Source organism: Pipistrellus kuhlii, unplaced genomic scaffold, assembly GCF_014108245.1.
Source record: "Pipistrellus kuhlii isolate mPipKuh1 unplaced genomic scaffold, mPipKuh1.p scaffold_m20_p_20, whole genome shotgun sequence".
Lineage (NCBI taxonomy): Eukaryota > Metazoa > Chordata > Mammalia > Chiroptera > Vespertilionidae > Pipistrellus > Pipistrellus kuhlii.
The window spans coordinates 14,096,475-14,119,532 of record NW_023425516.1 but is presented as its reverse complement, the minus strand read 5'-3'; the positions used below and the strand labels follow the sequence as shown (position 1 = coordinate 14,119,532).

At 43.2% G+C, this 23,058-nt stretch overlaps 1 protein-coding gene across 4 annotated transcripts; it reads left to right on the top strand.

Moving 5' to 3' along the window:
* The first annotated feature begins 40 nt into the window (after positions 1-40).
* Positions 41-23,041, top strand: CCDC62 (coiled-coil domain containing 62). 4 transcript variants are annotated; one of them, XM_036449817.1, is made up of 13 exons: positions 41-213; positions 3,837-4,029; positions 4,890-5,056; positions 6,914-7,015; positions 9,197-9,368; positions 11,794-11,895; positions 13,557-13,645; positions 14,002-14,117; positions 14,694-15,416; positions 17,578-17,725; positions 18,184-18,309; positions 21,517-21,606; positions 22,457-23,041. In XM_036449817.1, the coding sequence occupies exons 1-12, from the start codon at positions 178-180 to the stop codon at positions 21,562-21,564; spliced, it is 2,022 nt and encodes a 673-aa protein (XP_036305710.1). In that variant the 5' UTR covers positions 41-177; the 3' UTR covers positions 21,565-21,606; positions 22,457-23,041. The 4 variants fall into 4 exon arrangements, with proteins under 4 accessions (XP_036305710.1, XP_036305713.1, XP_036305714.1 ...); XM_036449820.1 differs by lacking the exon at positions 6,914-7,015; XM_036449821.1 differs by lacking the exon at positions 11,794-11,895.
* The last annotated feature ends 17 nt before the right edge of the window (positions 23,042-23,058 follow it).

Below are 23,058 nucleotides of genomic sequence, written 5' to 3'. Positions count from 1 at the left end.
GCTGGCGCGCGAGGTTCTCCCGGAGGCGGTTTGGGGGCCGCGCTTGGGCCGCGGGCGCGGGACTCACGTGCTCCGGGCTCCCCCGACCCCCACCCCGCCGCTCCGGGCAGACGCGCTATGGCGTTTCTGAGGTGACGCCACGCACAGCGACTTTCTCCGGGGGCGGAGGCAACACCTATGAACCCTACAGTGACCTTCCTCGCTGGCCGCCAGGTGAGCGGCCTGGGCGCCACAGGCCAGCCGACCTCCACGGCGTGCATTTGGGCCGAACGCGGTGGTCTTCAGGGCAGGGGTTCCGCTTCACGTTTAAAACTACTCAGGTCGTTAAGAGAAAACTGAGGGATGGAGTGTCCTATCCCGTTTCCTTATCTCAACAGAAACCCGTTGTCCAACCCAGGGGTTAAGACCAGCTGTGGGACCAGGTGCTCTCTGTGTGTGTGTGTGTGTGTGTGTATGTATATATGTATGTATGTATGTGTATATATGTGTGTGTGTGTATGTATATATATATATATATACATACACACACACACACACATACACTCCCTCCCCAACCTGGGATCAAGCCGCAACCCCGTCTGTGGCCTGACGGGGAATCAAACCGGAACCGGAAACCTGTGGGCGCATGGACGATTCCCTACCAACTGAGTCACACTGGCCACCAGGCAGGTGTTCACTTCTTAAGGATGACAGTGGGCATTTGCAGAGCGGCTTTCTCTAGGCCACCTCCCTTCCCGTCCTTCATTTATTCACAGTAACCTGCCAGTGGGGAGCGCTCTATAACTTTATAACTCTGGTTTACCAAAAAAAAAAAAGCATTGAAAGTGGACTTGCTCTGGGTTTGCATTAATCCGTATGCGATGGGGTGAACTTTTTGTATACTTGGCCTGTTGCTTCTTGTTTCCAGTACTAGACTATATGCTCTTTGCTGTATCCCCAACCACTTGGTGCTCAGTAAATATTTGTTGAACAAATGAATGAACGAATGAATGGCTTACCAAAGACTGGAATTCAGGCCTTGTGATTCAGAATCCTTTGGCTCCAAATCCCATTTTTTGTGTGTTATTTACTAGTGTTTGTAACCCATTTGTTGTTTGTGGTTGTTTACAAATCGTATTTTTTCAGGAAGCAGGAATGATGTACCTGGCCTCCATGAACTTTTCAAGATAGAATTCTTTTTAAAAAAAAATTGATTTCAGAGAGGAAGGGAGACAGAGAGAGATAAAAACATCAATGATGAGAGAGAATCTTTTATCAGCTACCTAGTGAGGACTGAGCTCACATCCCGGGCATGTGCCCTTGATCAGAATCAAATTTGGGACCCTTCAGGCTGACACTCTATCCACTAAGCCAAACTGGCTAGGACAAGGTAGAATTCTTTTTTTTTTTTTTTTTTTTTTTAAATATATTTTATTGATTTTTTACAGAGAGGAAGGGAGAGAAATAGAGAGCTAGAAACGTCAATGAGAGAGAAACATCGACCAGCTGCCTCTTGCACACCCCCTACTGGGGATGTGCCCGCAACCAATGTACATGCCCCTGACCGGAATCGAACCTGGGACCTTCCAGTCCGCAGACCAACTCTCTACCACTGAGCCAAACCGGTTTGGGCTCTTTTTTTTTTTTTTAATACTGGAGGTCCAGTGCACGAAATTTGTGCACTGAGGGGGGGCGCTCTCAGCCTGGCCTATGTCCTCTCACAGTTCAGAAGCCTTCAGGGGATGTCCAGTTGATGACTTAGGCCCACTCCCTGTGGATATCCTTAGTGTTGCGCCTCTCTCAGCACTGCAGCTGTGCTTGCCAGCCGTGAGCCTGGCTTCTGGCTGAGCGTTGCTCCCCGTGTGGGAGTGCATTGACCAGTAATTGTGCTGTTCAGTTGATTTGCATATTAGCCTTTTATTATATAGGATATTTTTATTGATTTCAGAGAAGGAAGGAGAGGGGGAGAGAGATAAACATCAATGATGATAAAGAATCATTGATCCACTGCCTCCTTCATTCTCCCCACTGGGGATCAAACCCACAACCCAGGGGTGGAACCATGACCTCTTGATTCATAGATTGACGCTCAACCATTGAGCCATACCACCTGGGTTCAAGATTCTTTAATACTTTCGCTCTTTATTTTATTGATGGGGACAGTACCATATTTTGAAATGTAACTTAAAATTTTAATAGCTAATGCTTGTTGAGTGCCTGTGATGTGCCAAGTACTGCGAAGTACTTTACAGAGCTTCTCTTTCATAATCCACACCTCTTAAGAAATCACCGTGCTGTTGCTGCCATTTTACAGGGAAGGCTTAAAGTTAAGAAACTAGTTCAAGGTTATGGAGCCACCAAGTGGCTAATTCTGTACCTTCACTTAGTTTGGACCAACTTTCCTGCACTAGACTCTAAAATGATGTATGCTTTTGGTAGGTATGCCAAATGGCATTATGGTTATATAAAAATGCTCATTTTTAGAGATGCATACTCAAATATGTATGAGTGAGATGTATTTTTTTTATCAACAACAAAAAGGAAAAAAATTGAAACAGATATGGCAAAACCTTGATAATGGCAGGACTTGGGTTCTAAGCATATGGGAGTTTATTGTGCTGTTCTCTGTCTTCTGTGTATGTTTTAAAACTTTCCTTTCTAAGATTTTTAAAAAAAATAGGAATGTTGAGTTTGTATCAGTCCCAAAATTAAATTGATAGAGTGAGTTTATATAGATGTGTAACCAGTAGTTATTTCGTGTTTCTGTTTACTTGATTATTCCAGAATTGCTGGAGCAAGGTGAGGGATAATATTGTTGGTTGATACAAGGAAAGGGTTGACAGCAAAGAAAAATGCAAAGATGGGTTCATTTGTAATTTAGCCAGTGGAGGTTTCACAAACTGTCCCACGTAGTTTTATTGTTTATTTGTTTGTTTTTTTAAATAAATTTTTATTGATTTCAGAGAGAAGAATGGAAAGGGAGAGAGATAGAAACATCATTTGCCAGGATTCGTATCCCAGCATAAGAAGGGTTCATCAATCTGGATAAAGGCTGTGCGTAGATGAAGTAGGAGCTCAAAGACGAAAGATAGTTTTGAAAGGCATTGGGGGTCAGAGGAGCTTCAGCTTCAGCTAAAGGAGCTAAAGACCCCTTGCTTTTTATCTACACAATTTTTCCTAAGGCAAGGTGGAGATAATACACTTCAAAGGGTATGGTACAGAAGCATTGTCAGATTGGGGAATAGCCTGTAGCTGTTCAGGTGTTTGGCCAACAGGAGGCATTAACATGTAGATGAAGATGCCCTGAGCTGTCTGGCAGCAAACAATAATCCTATTCAGGTTTGGGGGAAGTGCCTTCTAGCCACTCCAACGGGTAATTACATATGTGACTCAGTCCTTATTGAACCCCCTAGTTTCATCAACCTTTTGATAAAACTCTTGTAATTATGACATGCTGGAATTGGCTCCTGGCAATCATTGATGAGAGAAAATCTTCCATCAGCTTCCTCTTGCACATTCCTACTGGGGATCAAGCCTGCAACCTGGGCATGTGCCCCAACCAGGAGTTGAACTGTGTCCTCCACGCTCAACCACGGAGCCCCACCAGCCGGGCCAGTCCCACTTTTTGAGTGGTGTGTGTGGTATTTACAAAATGATAGAGGCAGTGAACAGCAGGTGTGATCTTGGTTTAAATATACATAATTTTGATGCCACATTATAAACAGCAGATAAAACTTAGTTAATGTTACTACCTTGAATTGGCAGCATAAGAAGATATAATTTTTTGGAAAATAGTCTTTGGCTGATTTATGCTATTGATTAGTTTTACTTTGTGTGAAACCACTTTCTGTGATTAGAACATCGGGTCAGAAGTTGAGATTTCCACTATCGAGAAACAGCGGAAAGAACTGCAGCTGCTCATCGGAGAACTGAAAGACCGAGATAAAGAGCTCAATGAAATGGTTGCCGTACATCAGAGACAACTCCTGTCGTGGGAGGAGGACCGGCAGAAGGTGTTGACTTTGGAAGAGCGTTGCAGCAAATTAGAAGGTCAGCACTGCCTTCGGCCACGGCTGCTGGGCACCTCTGCAGCTCACACAGTGAAAGGGCTCACGGGAATGACCTCTCCCAACACGGTGCCCTCTGCCCTGGAGCTCAGTGTCAGTGCAGGAGGGAAGACTGGGAACACCCACAGTCAAGCTGACAAATACACTGTGAATTAAAGCAGATGAATGAACACAGTACTTAAATGTGGAGTGCTGAGGAGAGCCCCAGTTAACACAGTGTGTTAGGAGTGAATCTTTAGAAATTGTGTTTTGTTTTTAACTGGTTGATTGATTGATTTGAGAGAGAGAGAGAGAGAGAGAGAGAGAGAGAAACATTGATGTGAGAGAAACATTAACTAGTTGCCTCCTGCACACAACCTGACCAGAGATCAAGCCCAGAACCTGGGGGTGTGCCCTGACTGGGAATTGAACCTGCCACCTTTCGGTGTGTGGGATGACGTGCCAGACAACGGAGCCAACCTGGCTGGAGCTATCATACAAACTTTTAAAAGAAGAATTATCTTTTAAAATTTTTTTTAGCACAATTTCTTTTTAAAAAAATATATTTTATTGATTTTTTTACAGAGAGGAAGAGAGAGGGATAGAGAGTTAGAAACATCGATGAGAGAGAATCATCCATCAGCTGCCTCCTGCACACCCCCCACTGGGGATGTGTCCACAACCAAGGTACATGCCCTTGACTGGAATCGAACCCGGCACCTTTCAGTCCGCAGGCCGACGCTCTATCCACTGAGCCAAACCGGTCTCGGCAGCACAATTACTTTTTAACCATGTGTTGGAAAATAAATGCATTTTAAGCTTCAGCTCTGACCGCAAATAAGTGACCGGTGACATTTCCCTCAGGTGAACTACATAAAAGAACTGAAATAATCCGGTCACTCACAAAGAAGGTAAAAACCCTGGAATCTAATCAGACGGAATGCCAGACAGCTCTTCAGAAGACTCAGCTCCAGCTTCAGGAAATGGCTCAGAAGGCAACCCATTCCTCTCTCCTCTCTGAAGACCTTGAGGTGGGTTTGGTTTTGTGACCAGCCTCACAAGCCCAAATTGTGTTTGCGTTTTGATTCCTGAAGATTTACTGGTATATTTCAATGGTCCCATTAAAAATGCAAGTGCGTGTGTATGAACGTATAGCCATCCATCGTCATAGTCTTGCACTCGTTGTACTGCTCTGTTAGCTGTCTGTCTTGCCGAGGAAGCTTCATGACAACGCTTTTCTAACTGTTGGTCCATTTGGTTCAGTAACATCTATCATTTAATCAACAATGGGTTATTTTGGAAAGCCTTTCTCAAAGTCTGAGAGCAGCATCACCAAGTTTTGGGCACTTCACAGTATGCTTTCCAAAGAACTGTGTCTTATCTGATATGATAGACAGATATCTAACTCATGTTAGAGGCATGTTAGAAATACAATCTGTAAGACTGATGAACTGAGTAGTCATCAGATATTTTTATTTTTATTTATTTATTTATTGTCATCAGATATTTTTAAAATATTTTTTATTGATTTCTACAGAGAGAGGAAGGAAGAAAGAGAGAGAAAGATAGATGAAGGGGAAACATCAATCAACTGTCTTCTGTATGACCCCACTGAGGATTGAGCCTGCAACCTCTTGGTTCATTGGTCAATGCTCAACCACTGAGCCACACTGGCCTGGTATCAGACTTTTTTTTTTTTTCATGCTTTATGAGAGGCACAGAGAGAAAGCCATTTTTTTGTCCCATCCTTGATATCCTTCTTGTTTCATAGTGATAATATTCATTATTATTATTTTTTCCTAACCAATAAATATATCATGTACATCAAGCATGTCAAACTCAAAGACTAATACAGGCCAAATAAACAAGGTGTAAGTTTATGTGGGCGGCAAAAAAAAACACAAAAGCTTCAATCTTCATAGAAACATAGGTTTATTTCGATAGAGACATGCTGAATACAAAGGGCTGAAATAAATGAGTCATTGTTAACATAAAAATAATAGAACATTTTAATAAAAATTAGTATTTTTTCTTGAACATTAACTTACCTGACACTGAATAACTACACAAATTAATAAGTGTAATGCAATAAACCTATTTTTCTTGATATCCGAAAGTGAAATATTTTCTGTTGCATGCACCAAACAAGTCAGACAAGTCTAATGACATGGCCATCAGCTGCTAAAATATTCGCTGCTAGTATTAGTGGAGAGGTGCACCTGTGTGTAAGGTGCATAAGGGAAATGAATGCAACATGATTATAGTAATCAGTCATTAGCAAATGTTGTAGTTCCTTATTAATAATTATGTATAACAAGATATTGTAAAAATTAAGTTATGAAATTTTTATTAAAACGTTTTTTACATACCGTTATATTGTCTAGGCCTCAAAAATATTCCTTGTGAGCCACATGAGGCCTATAGGCCAGGAATATGACATGCTTGATGTATACAGTAGTTATATCAGCTATAGTTCTGATAAGAGGCAGTACCCCAACACAGAGTAAAAAAAAAAAAAAATGCACAGAAGTTCACTACTACTTTATTTTAGCAAAGGAAATCTGTTTTCATTCATTCATTTTCTTCTTTCTCGCCAACCTAGAATTATACATAAAAGACATTAGGAAGTAGACATGTTTATAAACATAACCAACATAATTCAGTAGAGCAAACACTTGGTTCACTTGGTTGAGAGGGTGCTAGAGGTAATGGAGAAATAGATGTTTGTATTCCTTTTGATGATGGCTTACTTAAGCCCATTTTATTATCAAAGAAAAGTTAAACAAAGGGAAAAAAAATAGAGGAATGAGCACAGAGTGTGGCTGCTGACAGTAAAGAAAGCTTTCTGATGATGCATACATGAGCATTTATGTGTTGTTCCCTTGCAGGCTAGAAACGAAAATCTCAGCAATACGTTAGTGGAACTTTCTGCTCAGGTAGGACAGTTGCAGGCTCGAGAACAGTCTCTCACTACAATGATAAAGCTAAAGGTAATTCAGAATAATAAAGAATAATAAATCTCCATCCGCTGGGGTGCTCCATAGTTTATAAAGTGTGGTCACATACACAATCCTACTTAAATCCATCGCTTTGCAGATTGATAGAGCTGCCATTTTAGAAAGGAGAGAAACAAGTTTGAAATTATGTCCTCAAGGCACTGGGAAAGGAGGCAAGAGACTCCACTTTTGTTTTCTGCCTCCAAGTACCATCCCATGGTCTAGCATCCACAGATTAACTCATTTTCTTCCGAGCGATCCATTGTTAGGTCTCATGGCAATCAGAATGCTTGTTTTAAAAAAAAAAAATTATTTTTAAATTCTCACCCAAGGATATTTTTTCCATTGATTTTCAGAGACAGTAGAAGGGGGTGGGTAGAGACGGAGAGAGAGACACATACCCACATCAATTGGTTACTTCCCACATGTGCCGCCATCAGGGCCATGGATAAACCTGCAACCCAGGCACGGGCCCTTGGTCAGGAATTAAACCTGGGACCCTCAGGCCCATAGGCCGTGGCTCCAGCCACTCACCAAACCAGCCAGGGTTTGTTAATTGTTTTTTAATGGAGAGAAGAACGGTTAGCAATCAAGCAGTTTTATACATAAAGGCTCGATGCATGAAATTCGTGCAAGAGTAGGCCTTCCTTCCCCTGGCTGTGGCCCCAGCTCCCCTCTGGCACCCAGGACCCAGGCTTCCCTCCAGCCGCTGGCACCCAGGACCCTGGCTTCTCTCGCAGCCCTGGTTTTATCCAGAAGGTCGTCTGGAAGGACGTTCAGTCTAATTAGCATATTAAACTTTTATTATTATATTGTAGATAGTGACTAACATGTCATGAGCAGTGATTGATAAAGTCTCTTTTGCCGTAACACACATGTTTGACACCTGGCAAGTAGGATAATGATGTTGGTAGAATGGGACACTCATGCTAATTCACATGTGATTCCCCCCTCCCACAGCACTTTAATGTTTTGAAGTGATCAAGGCCAAGTTTTGTTAATATTAAAGAGAAAAATACTGAAAGCTCCAGAATTTCCTTAGTTAAGTAATGACCAGCTTCATGGCTTCAACAACCACTGTGGGTTCCGTCAAAGCAAACTCCCGGCAGAGCTGTGGGTGCTAACGACCATGCTGAAAAGGCTTGGCTGACTAATGCATCTGCGCTGGCGTTTGCTGAGCCGTGTTCATGCACTTCATAGGGGTGTTGGTCTGATCACAAAACTCCACCAGCTATTGAATGGTCTGCCCAGCCCTCCTCTTCTCCACGAGCCCTCCTGGAGTGAGGTGTGCAGACTGAGGTTTTCCGGGAGCCCGCCCAGGAGGCCGCAGCAGAAAGCCGAGTCCTTAGGCAGGAATAGAACCTGCTAACAGTCACTCCATTTGAGCGGGGAAGGGTTAGAACTCTTACTGTTTTTAAAAAAATATATTTTATTGATTTTCAACAGAGAGAAAGGGAGAGGGATAGAGAGCTAGAAACATTGATGAGAGAGAAACATCGACCAGCTGCCTCCTGCACACCCCCCACCAGGGATGTGCCTGCAACCAAGGTACATGCTTTGACTGGAATCGAACCAGGGACCTTTCAGTCCGCAGACCGACGCTCTACCACTGAGCCAAACCGGCTTCGGCTAGAACTCTTAACTATTTTTATACCTTTAGGTATTGTTTGAATTGCTTTTCAACCAGCAAATACCCTTTTTTGTAATTAAAAAACTACCTTAACAGTAAGAGGTTCTGATCTGGGAAGGTTTGGGACAAGGTCTTGGAGTCTGTCATTTTAGCAGCTGAAAAGGGAAGGAAGAGTGGGGCCCATGGGATTTATCTGTGATCCAGAGCATAAGCCCCCCAAGGGCCACCCACCCTCCTGTTCTTGCAGTTTTCCAGGGAGGTGAGTTGTGTGGTGCTAAGCTTTCTGGGATAGTAAGCTAGGCTGGGTGGTACTGGGTTCTGGGGCCAGCTGGTTGGTTCAAAGGGGGTTCCATCACTAACTAGTTGTGTAACCGTGGGCAGTTTACTGTTGACTCATGAGTCACCTGGGGATAAATATCGCCCCTATCTCAGAGTTACCGGGTGGATAAAATGGGTTAACGCGTGAAAAGTGCCGAGACTGAAACCTGGCACACGGTGACGTCGGAATTTAAAAATCTGTAATAGTTTCCAAATGTGGTTTTTAGGACAAAGATATTATTGAGGCAGTCAATCACATTGCAGACTGTTCGGGGAAATTTAAATTGCTAGAGCAAGCCTTGCGCGATGCCAAGATGGTGGAGACGTGCATCGTGAAAGAAAAGCAAGACTACAAGCAGAAACTGAAGACCTTTAAGGTTGAAATCAATAAACTAAAAGGTAAGGAAGAGATATAAATGTAAGCATTTTCATATATTCCTTCATTCAGGTTTTATCCTGGGAATATATTCCTTCATTCAAGTTTACCGAATCTTATGATCGAGAGAAGGTCCCACCATGAAATGTTCGTCTCACATGCCATTTCTGTGTTACGAGATATATTGCAGAGTTGGGGAAACTGCATAATGCATGGTGTTTGTTACAGAACCCTGCCGTGGCTGCACCAGTCAGTCAGCACTGCTGATACTGCTCTGTAACAAGCAAGGCCAGTATCAGTGGAGCAGCAGCGAGTGTTTGTTACACTCACGAGGCAGGAAGCTGATGAGGCCAAGCTGCTCATCTGGGCTGGTTCCGCTTCCTGGGCCTCCTCTCTTCACCGAGGCATTTCCTCCCACGGTGAAGGCAGAGTGTCAGAGAGGAAGCAGAAATGTGACGAACTGACACACCATCACTTCCCCTCACTCCACTAAGCAGAGCAAGTCATGTGGCTCAACCCACAGTCAGGTGGTGGAGAAATACCCTCTGCTTCTCGTGGGAGGGTTTGCGAGAAACGTGGGAGGCAGGCAGGGAGCAGAGAGGAATCGCTGCGGACGCACGGTCTGCCAAGAGTGACTTTTGGAGGAGCCGGTTTTATTTTTAAAAATCCCTTTGCGTTCTCCTTTTCTATTTTCATTCTCACAGTAGCTCCATGATTCATTTCTTTCTGAGTAATGTCACTTGAGTTTTATAATGACATGAAGGGTATGTATATGAAATAGATTAGTGCTCCATACCTGAATATGGACATAGGTGATAGAGTCAAGATATAAATGTGTCTTCAGAGGCTGTGGAGGGAGATCTGCTTCTCTCCGGCCTTTCCCCACTGTGGGCAGAGGTGCTATCACACATAGTCACACATAGTCACACATAGTCACCGCCTTGGACGCGAAGACCGACTCCCGCTGTGGAGCAAGCCCCGCGGGGTGAGGAGGCCGCCCTCCCCGTGCTGGCGGAGCGCCGGTAGCTCCTCGAGAGGCTGCGAGTCCGGTGAAATGGTGGGGCTGCGTTGTGGCTGATATCCCTCAGAGGACCGGGCCTTGTTCTGGTGATGCTCTGACGGGTGGCAGACCATGGCTTTGTCTCTGTTTGTGGCTTCAGCTAGAACATGACCATCAGTGAGCCTTGGCAGCAGGGGCGGACTCAGTCTCCCTTTTCTTGGATCTGCCGTTACTAGCACAGCCCCTGCGGCACATTGTAGCACTTGATAAGTATTTACTGAATGCTGAGGTACAATATTCAAGTAAAAAACCTGTTTTATTATTAGTATGCCTTATTTTTAAAAATATATATATATTTTATTGATTTTTTTATAGAGAGGAAGAGAGAGGGATAGAGAGTTAGAAACATTGATGAGCGAGAATCATCCATCAGCTGCCTCTTGCACACTTTTCACTGGGGACGTGCCCGCAACCAAGGTACATGCCCTTGACCGGAATCGAACTGGGACCTTTCAGTCTGCAGGCTGACAAACCGGTCTCGGCGGTATGCCTTATTTTATAAATTAAATATTTATTAAAACTTTTCTTTAAAAAAGAAAAACAGGACAATAGTGGGCTAGAGAGTGAGGGAAATAGAAACTCAGTTTGGGTGGATTTGGAAGGCCTCTTTGAGGAGAACGTTTGAGCTGAAACCTGGATGACAGGAAGAACTGGCACGTGAAGATCTGGGCCAGCAACCTTCCGGGAAGAAGGAACAGCAAGTACAAAAGCCCTGGAGGGGTTTGAGGTTGGAACACCTTCATGGAACAGAACGAAAGAAGGAGAGTGACAGACAGGGCCAGGCCAGGCCGGGCGGGCTTATCCTTAAGAGTTTGGATTTCACCCTGAGTATGGGAGGAGGCCCTTTTTTTTTTTTTTTTTTTTTTTTTTTTTTTTTTTTTTTTTTTTAATATATTTTATTGATTTTGTACAGAGAGGAAGGGAGAGAGATACAGAGTTAGAAACATCGATGAGAGAGAGTCATCAATCAGCTGCCTCTGGATATGCCCGCAACCATGGTACGTGCCCTTGACCGGAATTGAACCTGGGACCCTTCAGTCCCCAAGCCGACGCTCTATCCATTGAGCCAAACCAGTTTCGGCGGGAGGAGGGCTTTTAACAGAGGTAACTTGAGCAGATTTTTATTCTGAAAAGATTGCTCTGATTATCTTGATAGGCACGGTTCTAGCAGGAAGACCAGTCAGGTGACAGGTCACAAACCTTGGCAGGGTCATTGCCAGCGATGCCATTAGCTGCTGCATTTGGGACATATTTTGGCTGTGGGCCTAACAGGACTTCCTGTTCATTGGAAGGGTGCTGAGGACATGAGAGGTAGCCATAATGTGTGTCTTATTCTAGGAACTAGTGCTTATTTGAGAACTTTTTTTTTTTTTGTTCTATTTGTGAAGAGGATCTAAATGAAAAGACAACAGAGAATAATGAACAACGAGAAGAGATCATTCGCCTCAAACAAGAGAAGAGTTGCCTGCACGATGAATTGGTTTTTGCTGGTAAAAATAGTCTAAGTGACTGAATAGGATACTAAACTTTTTAGGATACTACGATGGCAGGCTAAAGGAATTATAGCTCTCTCAAAGTCATTTTTTTTTTTAAGCCTTTGAGGGGTGGGGAGGGACCAGGCAGGGAATTTTAAAACTGTTACAATACCTTCCAGTTATCGCTGTTTCCTCTTTTGTAAAATGGGTACCCTCCCTTCCAGCTTAAGCCTATGACTGTACTTATCACTAACAATTCATTAAGAAAGACTCTTATGAATTGAAGAAGGAAGATTGTTTATACTTTAGCAAATACTATATAAGAATTAGTAAATCCACATTTTTTCCCCAGTTTGCAAATAGATTACCGGTAATTTATTAAGGTTGGAAAAATAGCAATGTGTTTTGTTACATCAGTATGACCCTAAAAATAATAATGCTGGAGATGAATTTTTAATGATTTAAAAGCAAGCTTATCAGTAAGGTTTAACTTCACCCCTTCTGGTAAACAAAAACTTTATTCCCTCCTTTCCATATTCTCCCACACTTTATCCCCTCCCTACCTACCCCAGAATCTCATTTTCCAATAGTGAAAATGTCCACTTTCTCTGCTCCCAGTTGAGAATCACTAGTATATAGATATTATTCCTGTCCCTGCCAGCCAAGAGGATTTTATTAGGTTTTCATTTTGGTAGCATGTATTAGGGAAATCATAGATTTGGAGGTGAAATTCCAATTAAAAATAACATTAAAATGTTTTTGGTCTCCTCACACCTACTCTCAATGCCCTGCCTTCAGGAAGAGAATACATTCCTATAAAGTTAAGAGGGCAAAATGCAGCATTTTATTTAAAAATTTTCAAATAAAATTGAATTCTTAATTTGAATCTCATGTGGAAAATATGTCTTTCTACCAGTAGAGGTCACTATTTCCATTATTAGGATTGCTGTCTCAAAGTAATGTCTTTTAAAAATACATATATTTGTGTTGATTTAAGAGAGGAAGGGAGAGGGAGAGAGAGCTAGAAATGTCAATGATGAAAGAGAATTTGTATTGATTGGCTGCCTCTTGCACAACCCTAACTAGGGTTTGAGTCCGCAACCTGGGCATGTGCCCTTAATTGGAATCAAACTTGGGACCCTTCAGTCCACAGGCCAACATTCTATCCACTGAGCCAAACTGTCTAGGGCTCAAAGCAATGTCTTATTTTGGTGAAGACACATATATAGCTAGGTAGCTATATTAAAAATCTATTTATAGCTTCGAGCTGAATGCAAACAATCTTGGATCAGTATTTATGTGCCAGGAACTCCGCTATTTGCTAAGAAACTCATAGGCCCAGAACATTTAGTACCAAACAGATGCTATGAATGAAATGCTGTGGGAGGTCAGGGGAGAAAAAAACATTTACAGGATATTCTGACAGTCTCTTTTCTTTTTGATTCACCAGTTTTTACCTTTATATTCTATTATGATTTCCTAAGTAAAATATGTGGAATTTGTTAGAGAATACTAGCACAAACCCATTTCTTGACATAACTTAAAAAATTTGCTAGGCTGATTTCTTAAACATCTTTTCTATTCACACCAATGTCTCAAAGTAATTTTTGGACATGAAGAGGTTTGTGTTAATGTGGTTGATGAAAAGTATTTTAATAATACTTTTTCTTCAATAGCAGAGAGAGAGAAAAGGAAAGATGAGTTGCTTGATATTGCGAAGTCAAAGCAAGAACGAACAAATGCAGAACTGCACAGTCTGAGACAGGTACGTCTCCAGGTACATTTCTTCTATGAGGTGGGAAATGTTTAAAAACAAACATCAGATTAGGAAATGTGTATGCCTGCTGGTTTGGTTTATGGTGCTTCTGGAATCGCAGCTACATTAGCTGTGCATCATATTTACTGTAGCAGATAGGGTCTTGTTTATGGTCATTAAAGGTTGGGAAACAAGTTAGGCTAACAAATCTCAGTGCTAACACGGGGAAAAAATATAAAAGCACAAGTTTTAAACATGTATCTCCAGTCACTATCTGACCTGTTTTAATGTTTGAAAGTACCCAGTTGTTGGTCAATTTAGTTTTATTATTACACTTAATATTAACTTATCAATATCTACTGCAGATTTACGTAAAGCAACAGAGTGATCTACAGTTTTTGAATTTCAATGTGGAAAATTCTCAGGAGTTAATACACATCTATAACTCGAAGATGGAGGAATCAAAGGCCCTGGAGTCCAGGTAACCATAGGAAGAGGCTGTCAATGTAATCTTGTATTTTATTCCATCATTGAGTCATACTTTTAAATACTTGTTGTGGGCCAGCATCTACTACTATTCCCTATGTGGTAGGGAATAAATCTATGTGATTTAATAATAAATATTTTAATCCCAGGCTGTGGTGAGACCAGAGCTTAGAATTAACTTAGCCATTGGAGAAAAGAAATTCATTAAATATTATTTGTGTGTCTGTTGTGTAGGAGGCTTTGAGCTAAATAGAAACTACAAGGATGAGTCATTTGTTCATTCATCACTAACTCACAGTCCCATAGGCTTTGGGCTAGAAATAAGGGCAAATTAAGACACATAGGACAGGTCCTGGCCCACAAGGAGTCTCGCAGAGAACGCAGTGCATAGCTGCTTAGCAACTCGGCGAGCTGAGGGCGAGCCTCTCTTACCTCGATTTCCCTGTTTCCTTGTTAATAGACAAATGGGTCTTATTGGCATGTGGCTCAACTAATGAGGCTTGGGTGAACTATTGAAAATGACAGTATTGAGTGTATCTTGTAACTTCCGTTTTTTGTGACGCCACCGTAGCAGAGACATGTGTTTGTCTGACCTTGAAAGTTACCACCCAAAAGTCGAGATTAAGAAGGAGAAATATCAGAAGTCACTGGTTAAGGACCAAAAATTTGAGACCATGTTTGTTCAGCAAAATAGGTCAGACAAGAGCTCTTGCGATGTGTGCAAAGAGAAGAAGCTACAGGTTAACACTTCATTTGGGGAAAAAAGTGTAATTGCTGTCTCATCTCTGTTTGCAAAAGACTTAACGGAGAAACAAAAGTCTTGGTCTCTGGGAGGAAAACTCCAGTTTGAACCCGAACACAAAAGTACGTTGTGCAAGAGCCACGCAAAATCCCCCAAAGGTAATGAACTTGGCATTCCGAGGGAAGAGAAACAGCCCCCGGAAACATGGGTTTCCCCTGAGGAGCAGCCCTGGCATGACGTCAGTGTGTACCTGGGCCTGGCCGACTGCTCTGGTTCCAAACGGCCCGAGAAGCTGGATGCCGAGTGCCAAGACCCCCTGGACAGGGCGGGGTTCTCGTGTTGCCAGAAAAGCGAAGCCTGCCTGGGGGAGAGCGACACCTGCGAGTTCAGGTGCTGCCACCCGAGTAACTTCGTGGTCGAGGCCCCGGGCCAGATGTCCGACATGGAGTGGATGAACATCTTCAAGCCCTCGAAACTGCAGAGGATCGTCCGCCACAAGTCCGTGTGCACTTGCGCACACAGCGCCAGCGGAGCCAAATACAACTCCACGAGGTTAGTGAGGTTTCATGTTGGCAGCAGCCAGGGCCGGGCAGTGCAGAGCCGCGTCCTGTTTGCAGCTGAGCGGTGTGTGAGGCAGCTCGTTCCCTCTGCATTGCAGCAGAGGCCGTGGAGGTTGTGATTGTGTGGAGGCTGAACTGGAGTCCAGTGAAAAGCCTGCACCTCGCACAGCCTTTGAGGTAAAGGTTTTGGTTAAAAACCAAGCCGATTGTCGTAAGTTGGACAGATGTGTTTGTTTTTTAAAAATATATTTTTATTGATTTCAGAGAGGAAGGGAGAGGGAGAGAGCTAGAAACATCAATGATGAGAGAGAATCATTGATCGGCTGCCTCCCGCACCCCCCACACTGGGGATCAAACCTGCAACCAGGGCATGTGCCCTGGCCAGAAATGAACTGTGACCTGCTGGTTCATGGGGTTGATGCTCAACCCTGAGCCACACTGGGTGGGTGGGGAGATATGTTTTATTTAATAACAAAGAGGCGAATCACTTTGTGCTGCTCTGGGAGGGTTTGGCTGGATAAGCTGTGTCTTTGTGTCCAGACCAACTGCATTGCCTGGAGCCCAGGTAACAACCTTCTCTAGAAACCTCTTCACACACACACACACACACACACACACACACACTTACATTTTTCAGACGTTCTTCCTTTTTAAAATCATGCAAGAGAAAGAATACCTATATGTAACAGGCTGGTAAAGTTATGAGAAGAAAATGGGTTAGTCCGAGGGCCTTTGACTTTCATGGGCTTGATGACTGAATTTTGTTTATAGAAATTACATCATCTGGGTTGTCCTTCAGCTCTTTTAGAAGCCTGAGTCGTTGAAAATCATGTGCATAGGTATTCCATCAGTTGCAAAATTTTAAAAAATTGGTTGTCATACTAAGTGCTATGTATTCATACTTGTTTTTTGTTGTTAATTCTCACCGGAGGTTATTTTTCCATTGATTTTTAGTGGAAAGAAGAGGGAGAGACAGAGAGAAACATCCATATAAGAGACGGGTTGGTTGACTCTGGTATATGCCCCGACTGGGGCCAGGAATCTAGCCTGCAACCAAGGCACATGCCCTTGACTGGAATCAAACCCAGGACCCTTCAGTCTGCAGGCCGATGCTCTATCCACTGAGCCAGACCAGCCAGGACCATACTTGGTTTTTAAAGGTCTTCTTTAGATAATGGTATCTGTGGGTAGGGTACCACTACAGACTTCACTACCCAACAAGAACACCCATATGTTAAGGGAAAAGCAGTGTCAGATGGTTTTAAGAGCAAAGTGGAAATAATAAATGTAACGTATGCAGGAAAATTAAAATTTAAATCTGGAGTTTTCTTTAGAGACCACTGTGACCTCCTGGCATGAAGTAATCAGGAGTGACTCCTTGCTTGGCCAGCAGGGGCACATGCCGGGCATCGCATGACAAGTACGAGATGAAATAGAAAAGATAATTCTATTTGCCTACTTTTCCCTAGATTGTGAGAGCTTGTGACCCACTTTATTATCTGCGTGCTCACATCTGTACACCATTCCATTCGGCAGCTAGAGGTTAGCTGTGGAGGGAGAGGCCAGCGCAGCCTGCTTGCCTAGTTACATGGCGGAGGCGGGGCCACTGCCTCCCATCTGAGCCACGTCCACTTTTCTTATCAACTCTAATAGCACACCCAGAAGCTTGGCTGCATGTGTCTGTTCTCTGATTTGGAGAAACTGTAGAATTAATGAGCTACAGCGATGCCATTCTACTTTCACAAAAGTATCTTTATATACAATTGACAGAAGTCGGTCTCACAAACCAAAAAACTAAAATTTTCAGGAATTATACTCTGTTAATCCCCCCCCCCCTCCTCCTTTGGTTCATCCTGTCTCAGAGCCTTCTTTTCTTTTTTTGGCTGGGGGAAGAGAGAAATTCTTTATTCTATGCTTACCCTTTAGCTAAGAATCTTGTTTTAATTCTTATTGCAAAGGCTATGCATTCATTTATAATATTTTTCTCAAACGGTCTATTCAGATCTAGAGTGTTCTACTTACAACTTCATTAAAAAAGAGAAACAACTTTTTCTTTGTCCTGTCGAGATAGTTTTAACCGTAAGAGTATTGGTGTTACATGTTTGCTAGTACCGTTTCACGGTGTCTATTTTTGTTCGGTTTCTCATGTGCAGCGAGCTCATTGCCATCCAGCATTCCCACTGCATGGGTGCTGCCGTAAGAGAGGAGGAGAAGCTGCTGGAGAGAGAGTCCCCTTCTGAGAAAAGGAGCTCACCTAGGATTTTGTTCGGGAGCAAAGATGCAGCGCTGCCCAGTGAAAAGGTTTGTGTTTCGCTTAGAAAAGCCCAGTGTAGTCCTGCAAACCCCATCGACTGTAATTCTGCGGCAGCATGTGGTTAACCTGCTTAACGTTGGCCCTGCCTCAGGTTTACTGAAGTTATGGACTTGACATACGAAAATCCTACAGATCAGCTTTAGGCAAGATGTCCCTCAGGCTCTCCCAAGTTGAGATTGACATATCAATTTTAATTAATCAATATTTTAAACACACACAAAATGAAGACTATGACATGCAAAGAGAAGAAGTGTTACAGATAAGGTATAAATCCCACATTTTCCCGTTCTCCACGCCCCCCACCAGCTCACTCCTATTCTGAAGTTGCTTCCATGTTTGGTTTTATACCTTGTTATAGAAAGGTATTTATGTAAAAGCACTGATACTTTTACATTTCAATATGCTCCTTCATTTCATGGATGCTGACATCGCGTTGTCTTCCCAGGACGATTTTTCTCCCACCAGCAAGCTTCAGCGTTTGCTGGCAGAATCTCGCCAGATGGTCACGGACCTGGAGTTGAGCACTCTGCTCCCCATCAGCTCTGAGAACGCCGAAGGCGCTGCCAGGAAGGTACGTGCCTCCTCTTCTCTTGGCCCCACACGTAGTGCCTGAGGGCCCCACCACGTCCTGTGGTGAGCCAGTTCGTTTGTGTCTCAGAGGGAGGGGGCAGCCACTGGTTTGGAGGAAGAAGATGTCATACTCTAATGTTGCTGCACCCAGACTTCCTCTTTCTAGTTATGTGGCGATTAAAAAAACACAAAAAACCCCCGCATACTTTATTATAGAAAATTTTCAGTACACACGGATATAGAACGAATTCTGTAATCACAGACCTTCAGAAACCATCAACTTTCTGTCATTTTTGTCTTATCTCCGCCATTCACACACGTTTTTCTCCCGGACATCATATCATTTTACTCATAGATGTCTCATGTATCCCTAACACAGAAGGACTTTTTAAAAGCAAGCATAGCGGAATACTGCAGTACATATGGCACTTCATCTTGAAAAAGACATGAAGTTCGAGTGTCCAAGCGGTTCTAGCTGGAGATTGATTGGGAAATGGGAGAAGAAGGGGTATCGGATGTGGAGGGGTAGCAGTAGATGTGTGTGTGTGTGTGTGTGTATTCCTACATGGCATGGCTCAATTCAGCTGGGTACATTTTGCCTAGTGTTTCTTGTGGGCAAAAGTCACATGAACAAATGCACCCTTCACACTGGGCTCAGATGTGTTTCCCAATACACCAGATATGTTGGAGCAAATTCATGTTCTCAAAGCAAGTGTCGCAGCAGAACTGCTGTGTTTCAGTTTAATCACTGGCAGACTCCTCCTCATCCCCAGCCTCAAGCTCTTGTTTCAGCCTCTTCTTAATTTTTATTTTATTATTTTTTTAATCCTCACTCAAAGATATTTTTCCATTGATTTTTAGAGAGAGTGCAAGAGCGAGGGAAAGAAAGAGAAATACTGATGTGAGAGAAACACAGCGATTGGTTGCCTCCTGCATGCACCCTGACCAGGCCCAGGCCAGGGAGGAGCCTGTAACCAGGTTACGTGCCCCTGACCGGAATAGAGCCCAGGACCCTTTGGCCCACAGGCTGAGGCTTTGTGCTCTGAGCCAAACCAGCTAGGGCTCAGCCTCTTCTTTAGGGCCTGATGTTGAATTCCTATCGGAGACATAATCAGTAGCTCCCTCACTTTTGACCTCATAACACAGGATGTGTATGTGTGTGTAGGTGTGTCTCCATCAGAGCATGCGTCTCAGCACCTGATCACCGACTCCATGGCTCCCTGCTCATCCCTGAGCTCTTAGTGCCCCTCTTACTCAGGGGACATCCCAGGTACAGCACATCACACAGGATGCTCAGGAAAGACCCCGACCGGGTTTGTAGGAAAAGGGAAGGAAGAGGCTAAACAGTGACCTCAGGTATAGAGGAAAAATCACTGGAGCTGATGGAGGTTGGTGAAAACTTAAGGGAATTTGGGGGCTAGAAAGACCCAGAAGAGATGTCTAATCTCAACCTTTCATTTTAGAGGTGAGGAAAGTGACTAAATCTCTTAACATCCCACAGCTAGAATCAGATAATCATTTAGTTGGGAAGCATATTGGCTCTGAATGTAATGTGTGTCCATTGGATTAAGTGATTCTGGGGATGTTGGGAAAACAATGAGCAAAAACCAACTTAGCAGTGAACTTTACAGACTTCTTCCCCCCCCCTCCCCCCCCCTTTTTTTTTTCTTGAGAGAGAGACACACACAGATGGATTTGTTGTCCCCACTGATTTATGCATTCATTGGTTGATTCTCATAAGTGCCCTGACTGGGAATTGAACCCGCATCCTTGGCGTGTCACAATGACACTCTTAACGGATTGAGCTACCCAGCCAGGGCCCAGACGGTTGTGTTTTGCAGTTGGGAAGCAGGGAGTGTTCTGAGCAGCCAGTCTGCTTCTCCAGGTTTTGCCATCTGCTGCTGGAGACAAGGGTCTTACTTCTAAGCCTGTCTCTGAGGCAGGCACTCTCGTTGTGGCTGGGGGAGCACAGAGTGATTCCATCCCTCAGGCAGGGACCTGGCTGTTTCCTAAAAGCTTTGGGGAGCTCCTCCTGCAGACACCCCTGCAGGTGTGACAAGGAACCTCTCACAGCAGGATTGCTTTTAACAGCAAAGGTTAGGAGGTAGCCTCGCCGTGAAACAGATGGGGAAGATCTGGGTGTGGAAATATTTCCAGGGTGTGTTTTTAAGTGAAAAGAAGCAAGATACTGAGAGGTTCATATGGTATTCACCATGTTTACAGAAGGGAATGGGAATAAGAATGTGCATGATTTTTTCAAACCACATCAGTGCATTAACTATTGAAAAAATATACCAGTAACTGAAAAAGAGAGAGAAAAGAAAAGACTAGAACACAGCACAGCTGATTCCGTCCCCTTCCCCCACAGCAGCTTCCGAGGAGCTTGAGGTGTGGGGGTGGGGAGGGACTTGGCCTGAGACTGGACGTGAAGTTTTGACTGGATGTCCTCATTACTAGTTTGAGACTACTGGTATCATCACTTTTTGTGTGGCAGGCTGCTAAAGCCTGTGGATCCTTTTAGAACCGTGTTTTTAAGTGAATAAAGTAAAATCCATCAGATTGTAAGATACATAGGAGGGCTGTTTGAGTGGAGAGAGGGCAGCGTGGGTCAAGCAGGGAGGTCTGGAGGCACCGAGGGCAATGCTAAGGAGGCTCAACCATAGGCCCCGTGGGGAGGAGGAAGCAGCTGAGAAGGGGCTATCTTACAAGCTGAAGTTCATCACCGTGTCTACCTCTGTCTTTCCAGGAGGTATCACCTTTTTTTCTCTTAAAAAAAAAAAAAAATCCCCAAACACCTAACTGCTGACTAAGCCCTCATTCATTAGGCAGGCAAATGAATGAGAACACTTAGGGTGGTTGATTCTTTTTCATGACCATTATCTTGATTAAGGACTCACCACGGAATCGATAGGGAGGCTGACAAAGCCCTGGGTATCTTTGAGCATTAGCCAGAGTTCAGCCCCAACACGTGTGGTAAAGCAAACAGCATCCCCGGTCCACTATGAAACAAAGGACCCCACACACAAACAGGAAATGAGCAGGTCCTTGTGGGAAGGATGGATGCTCATGGAATGACACTCCTTCATTGTATTCCATTAATTAATTCCCTGAGATCTGTTCCAGGCACAACTGCTGTATTTGAATGTTGTCTTCTTAAGTATCTTCTAGTTTTTCTCTCCTGGTTACTAATTTGGGAGTTGTTCTGTAGAACTTAGAAGCCTCAGAAGAGTCAGCTCAAAAAAACACCTCTGAGTAACTGCAGAAAACAAAAGTCCACTTCAGTCTCCAATATTGGTGGGTAAGTCACCTTTGCCTATCTCGCCTTCTATCTCAATGGAGATTTAATGAGTAACTTGGGAGCACTGATAAGCTGGAGTTCAGTTTGTTTGACCTGCAATTCTTTCTCTTTGGTTTGACCTATTTATACATACCTGCTAAATTTAATCAGGGTGAAATGTCAGTTACTTGTACTAGAAGTGGAGGTAAAAAAAAAAATCTTGTTCTCAATACCTAGAATTTTAAATGGAAGGCAGTGACCACATAGAGCATTCAAAATCAGAATGTAAATGACCATCTCATTTGAATGTCTTGGGACAAAGTCTTTTCATGGGGTTTCAGGTTGTCACATGCACAGTTTCTGTAGAACCCAGTTTAGGTTAAAAAGTATTCATCATTTTAGTTGTTTTAGATATAAACATAAGAGCATTTCAAAAAAAACCTGTGAAAGTAAAAAGCTTTAGTAGTCCTCTCCCTTTCTTCCTCTCTCCTATCCCTCCTCTCTCTGCTGAGAAGTTTCCGTATTTGTAATATTTTGCATGACCTTATGTTGACACATTTGATTCTTTTAAAATATATTTTTATTGATTCAGAGAGGAAGGGAGAAGCAGAGAGAGATAGAAACATCAATGATGAGAGAGAATCATTGATTGGCTGCCTCCTTCCTGCACGCTCCCCCTACTGGGGATTGAGTCCTGGCATGTGCCCTTGATCAGAATCGAACCTGAGACCCTTCAGTCTGAGGCCAATGCTCTCTGTCCAGTGAACCAAACCAGCCAAGGCAGGATACATTTAATTTTTTAGTGACTGGGAATTCCTAGCACACAGTCCAGCATCATTGATTTTATTAACTCGGTATTTCCTTCCTACAGAAGCTGGTCTCTCATCTACGCGGAAGGTAGGAAGCAGACATCAATACCTGGTACTTAACCTTGAAAACAAAAAGAGGATTGTAATCTCCCACGAGCAGCGATTTTATACCAAAGGGGAGCAGAAACTGAAAGTCAATGTTAAACACCTGTATTTTGTTTGTTTTCAAGTTAACCATTTGCATATGTCAAATATTTTTCACGTGTAGGAAATTAAACCTTATTCTCTAATCTCCAATACACAAATGGGATTATGCTAAAAGAGAAAAAGACCTCCATGCATTATAACCAGCAGCTTATTAGAAGTCAGCTCCAACTACATGAGAAACGGTATTCTCTTCTCCTTTCTTGTGGTTTCAGCTCTGGACGTGGCTTCATAAACAGACTTACAATGTTATGTAGTTGTCTCCTCGGCTCACACAAACGACAGCTTGCCGAAAGATCAAGTTTTATATGCATTAAAAATATATTAAAGTCTAAAACACTTCCGTTTTAACTTGTAATTTAATTTTTTAAAGAATATACTATGTGCCTCTCTGTTCTAAGAAAATTGATCAGCTTCAGTCAATAAAAATATTTTTAATAATAGTTTTCTTTGGCTTCTT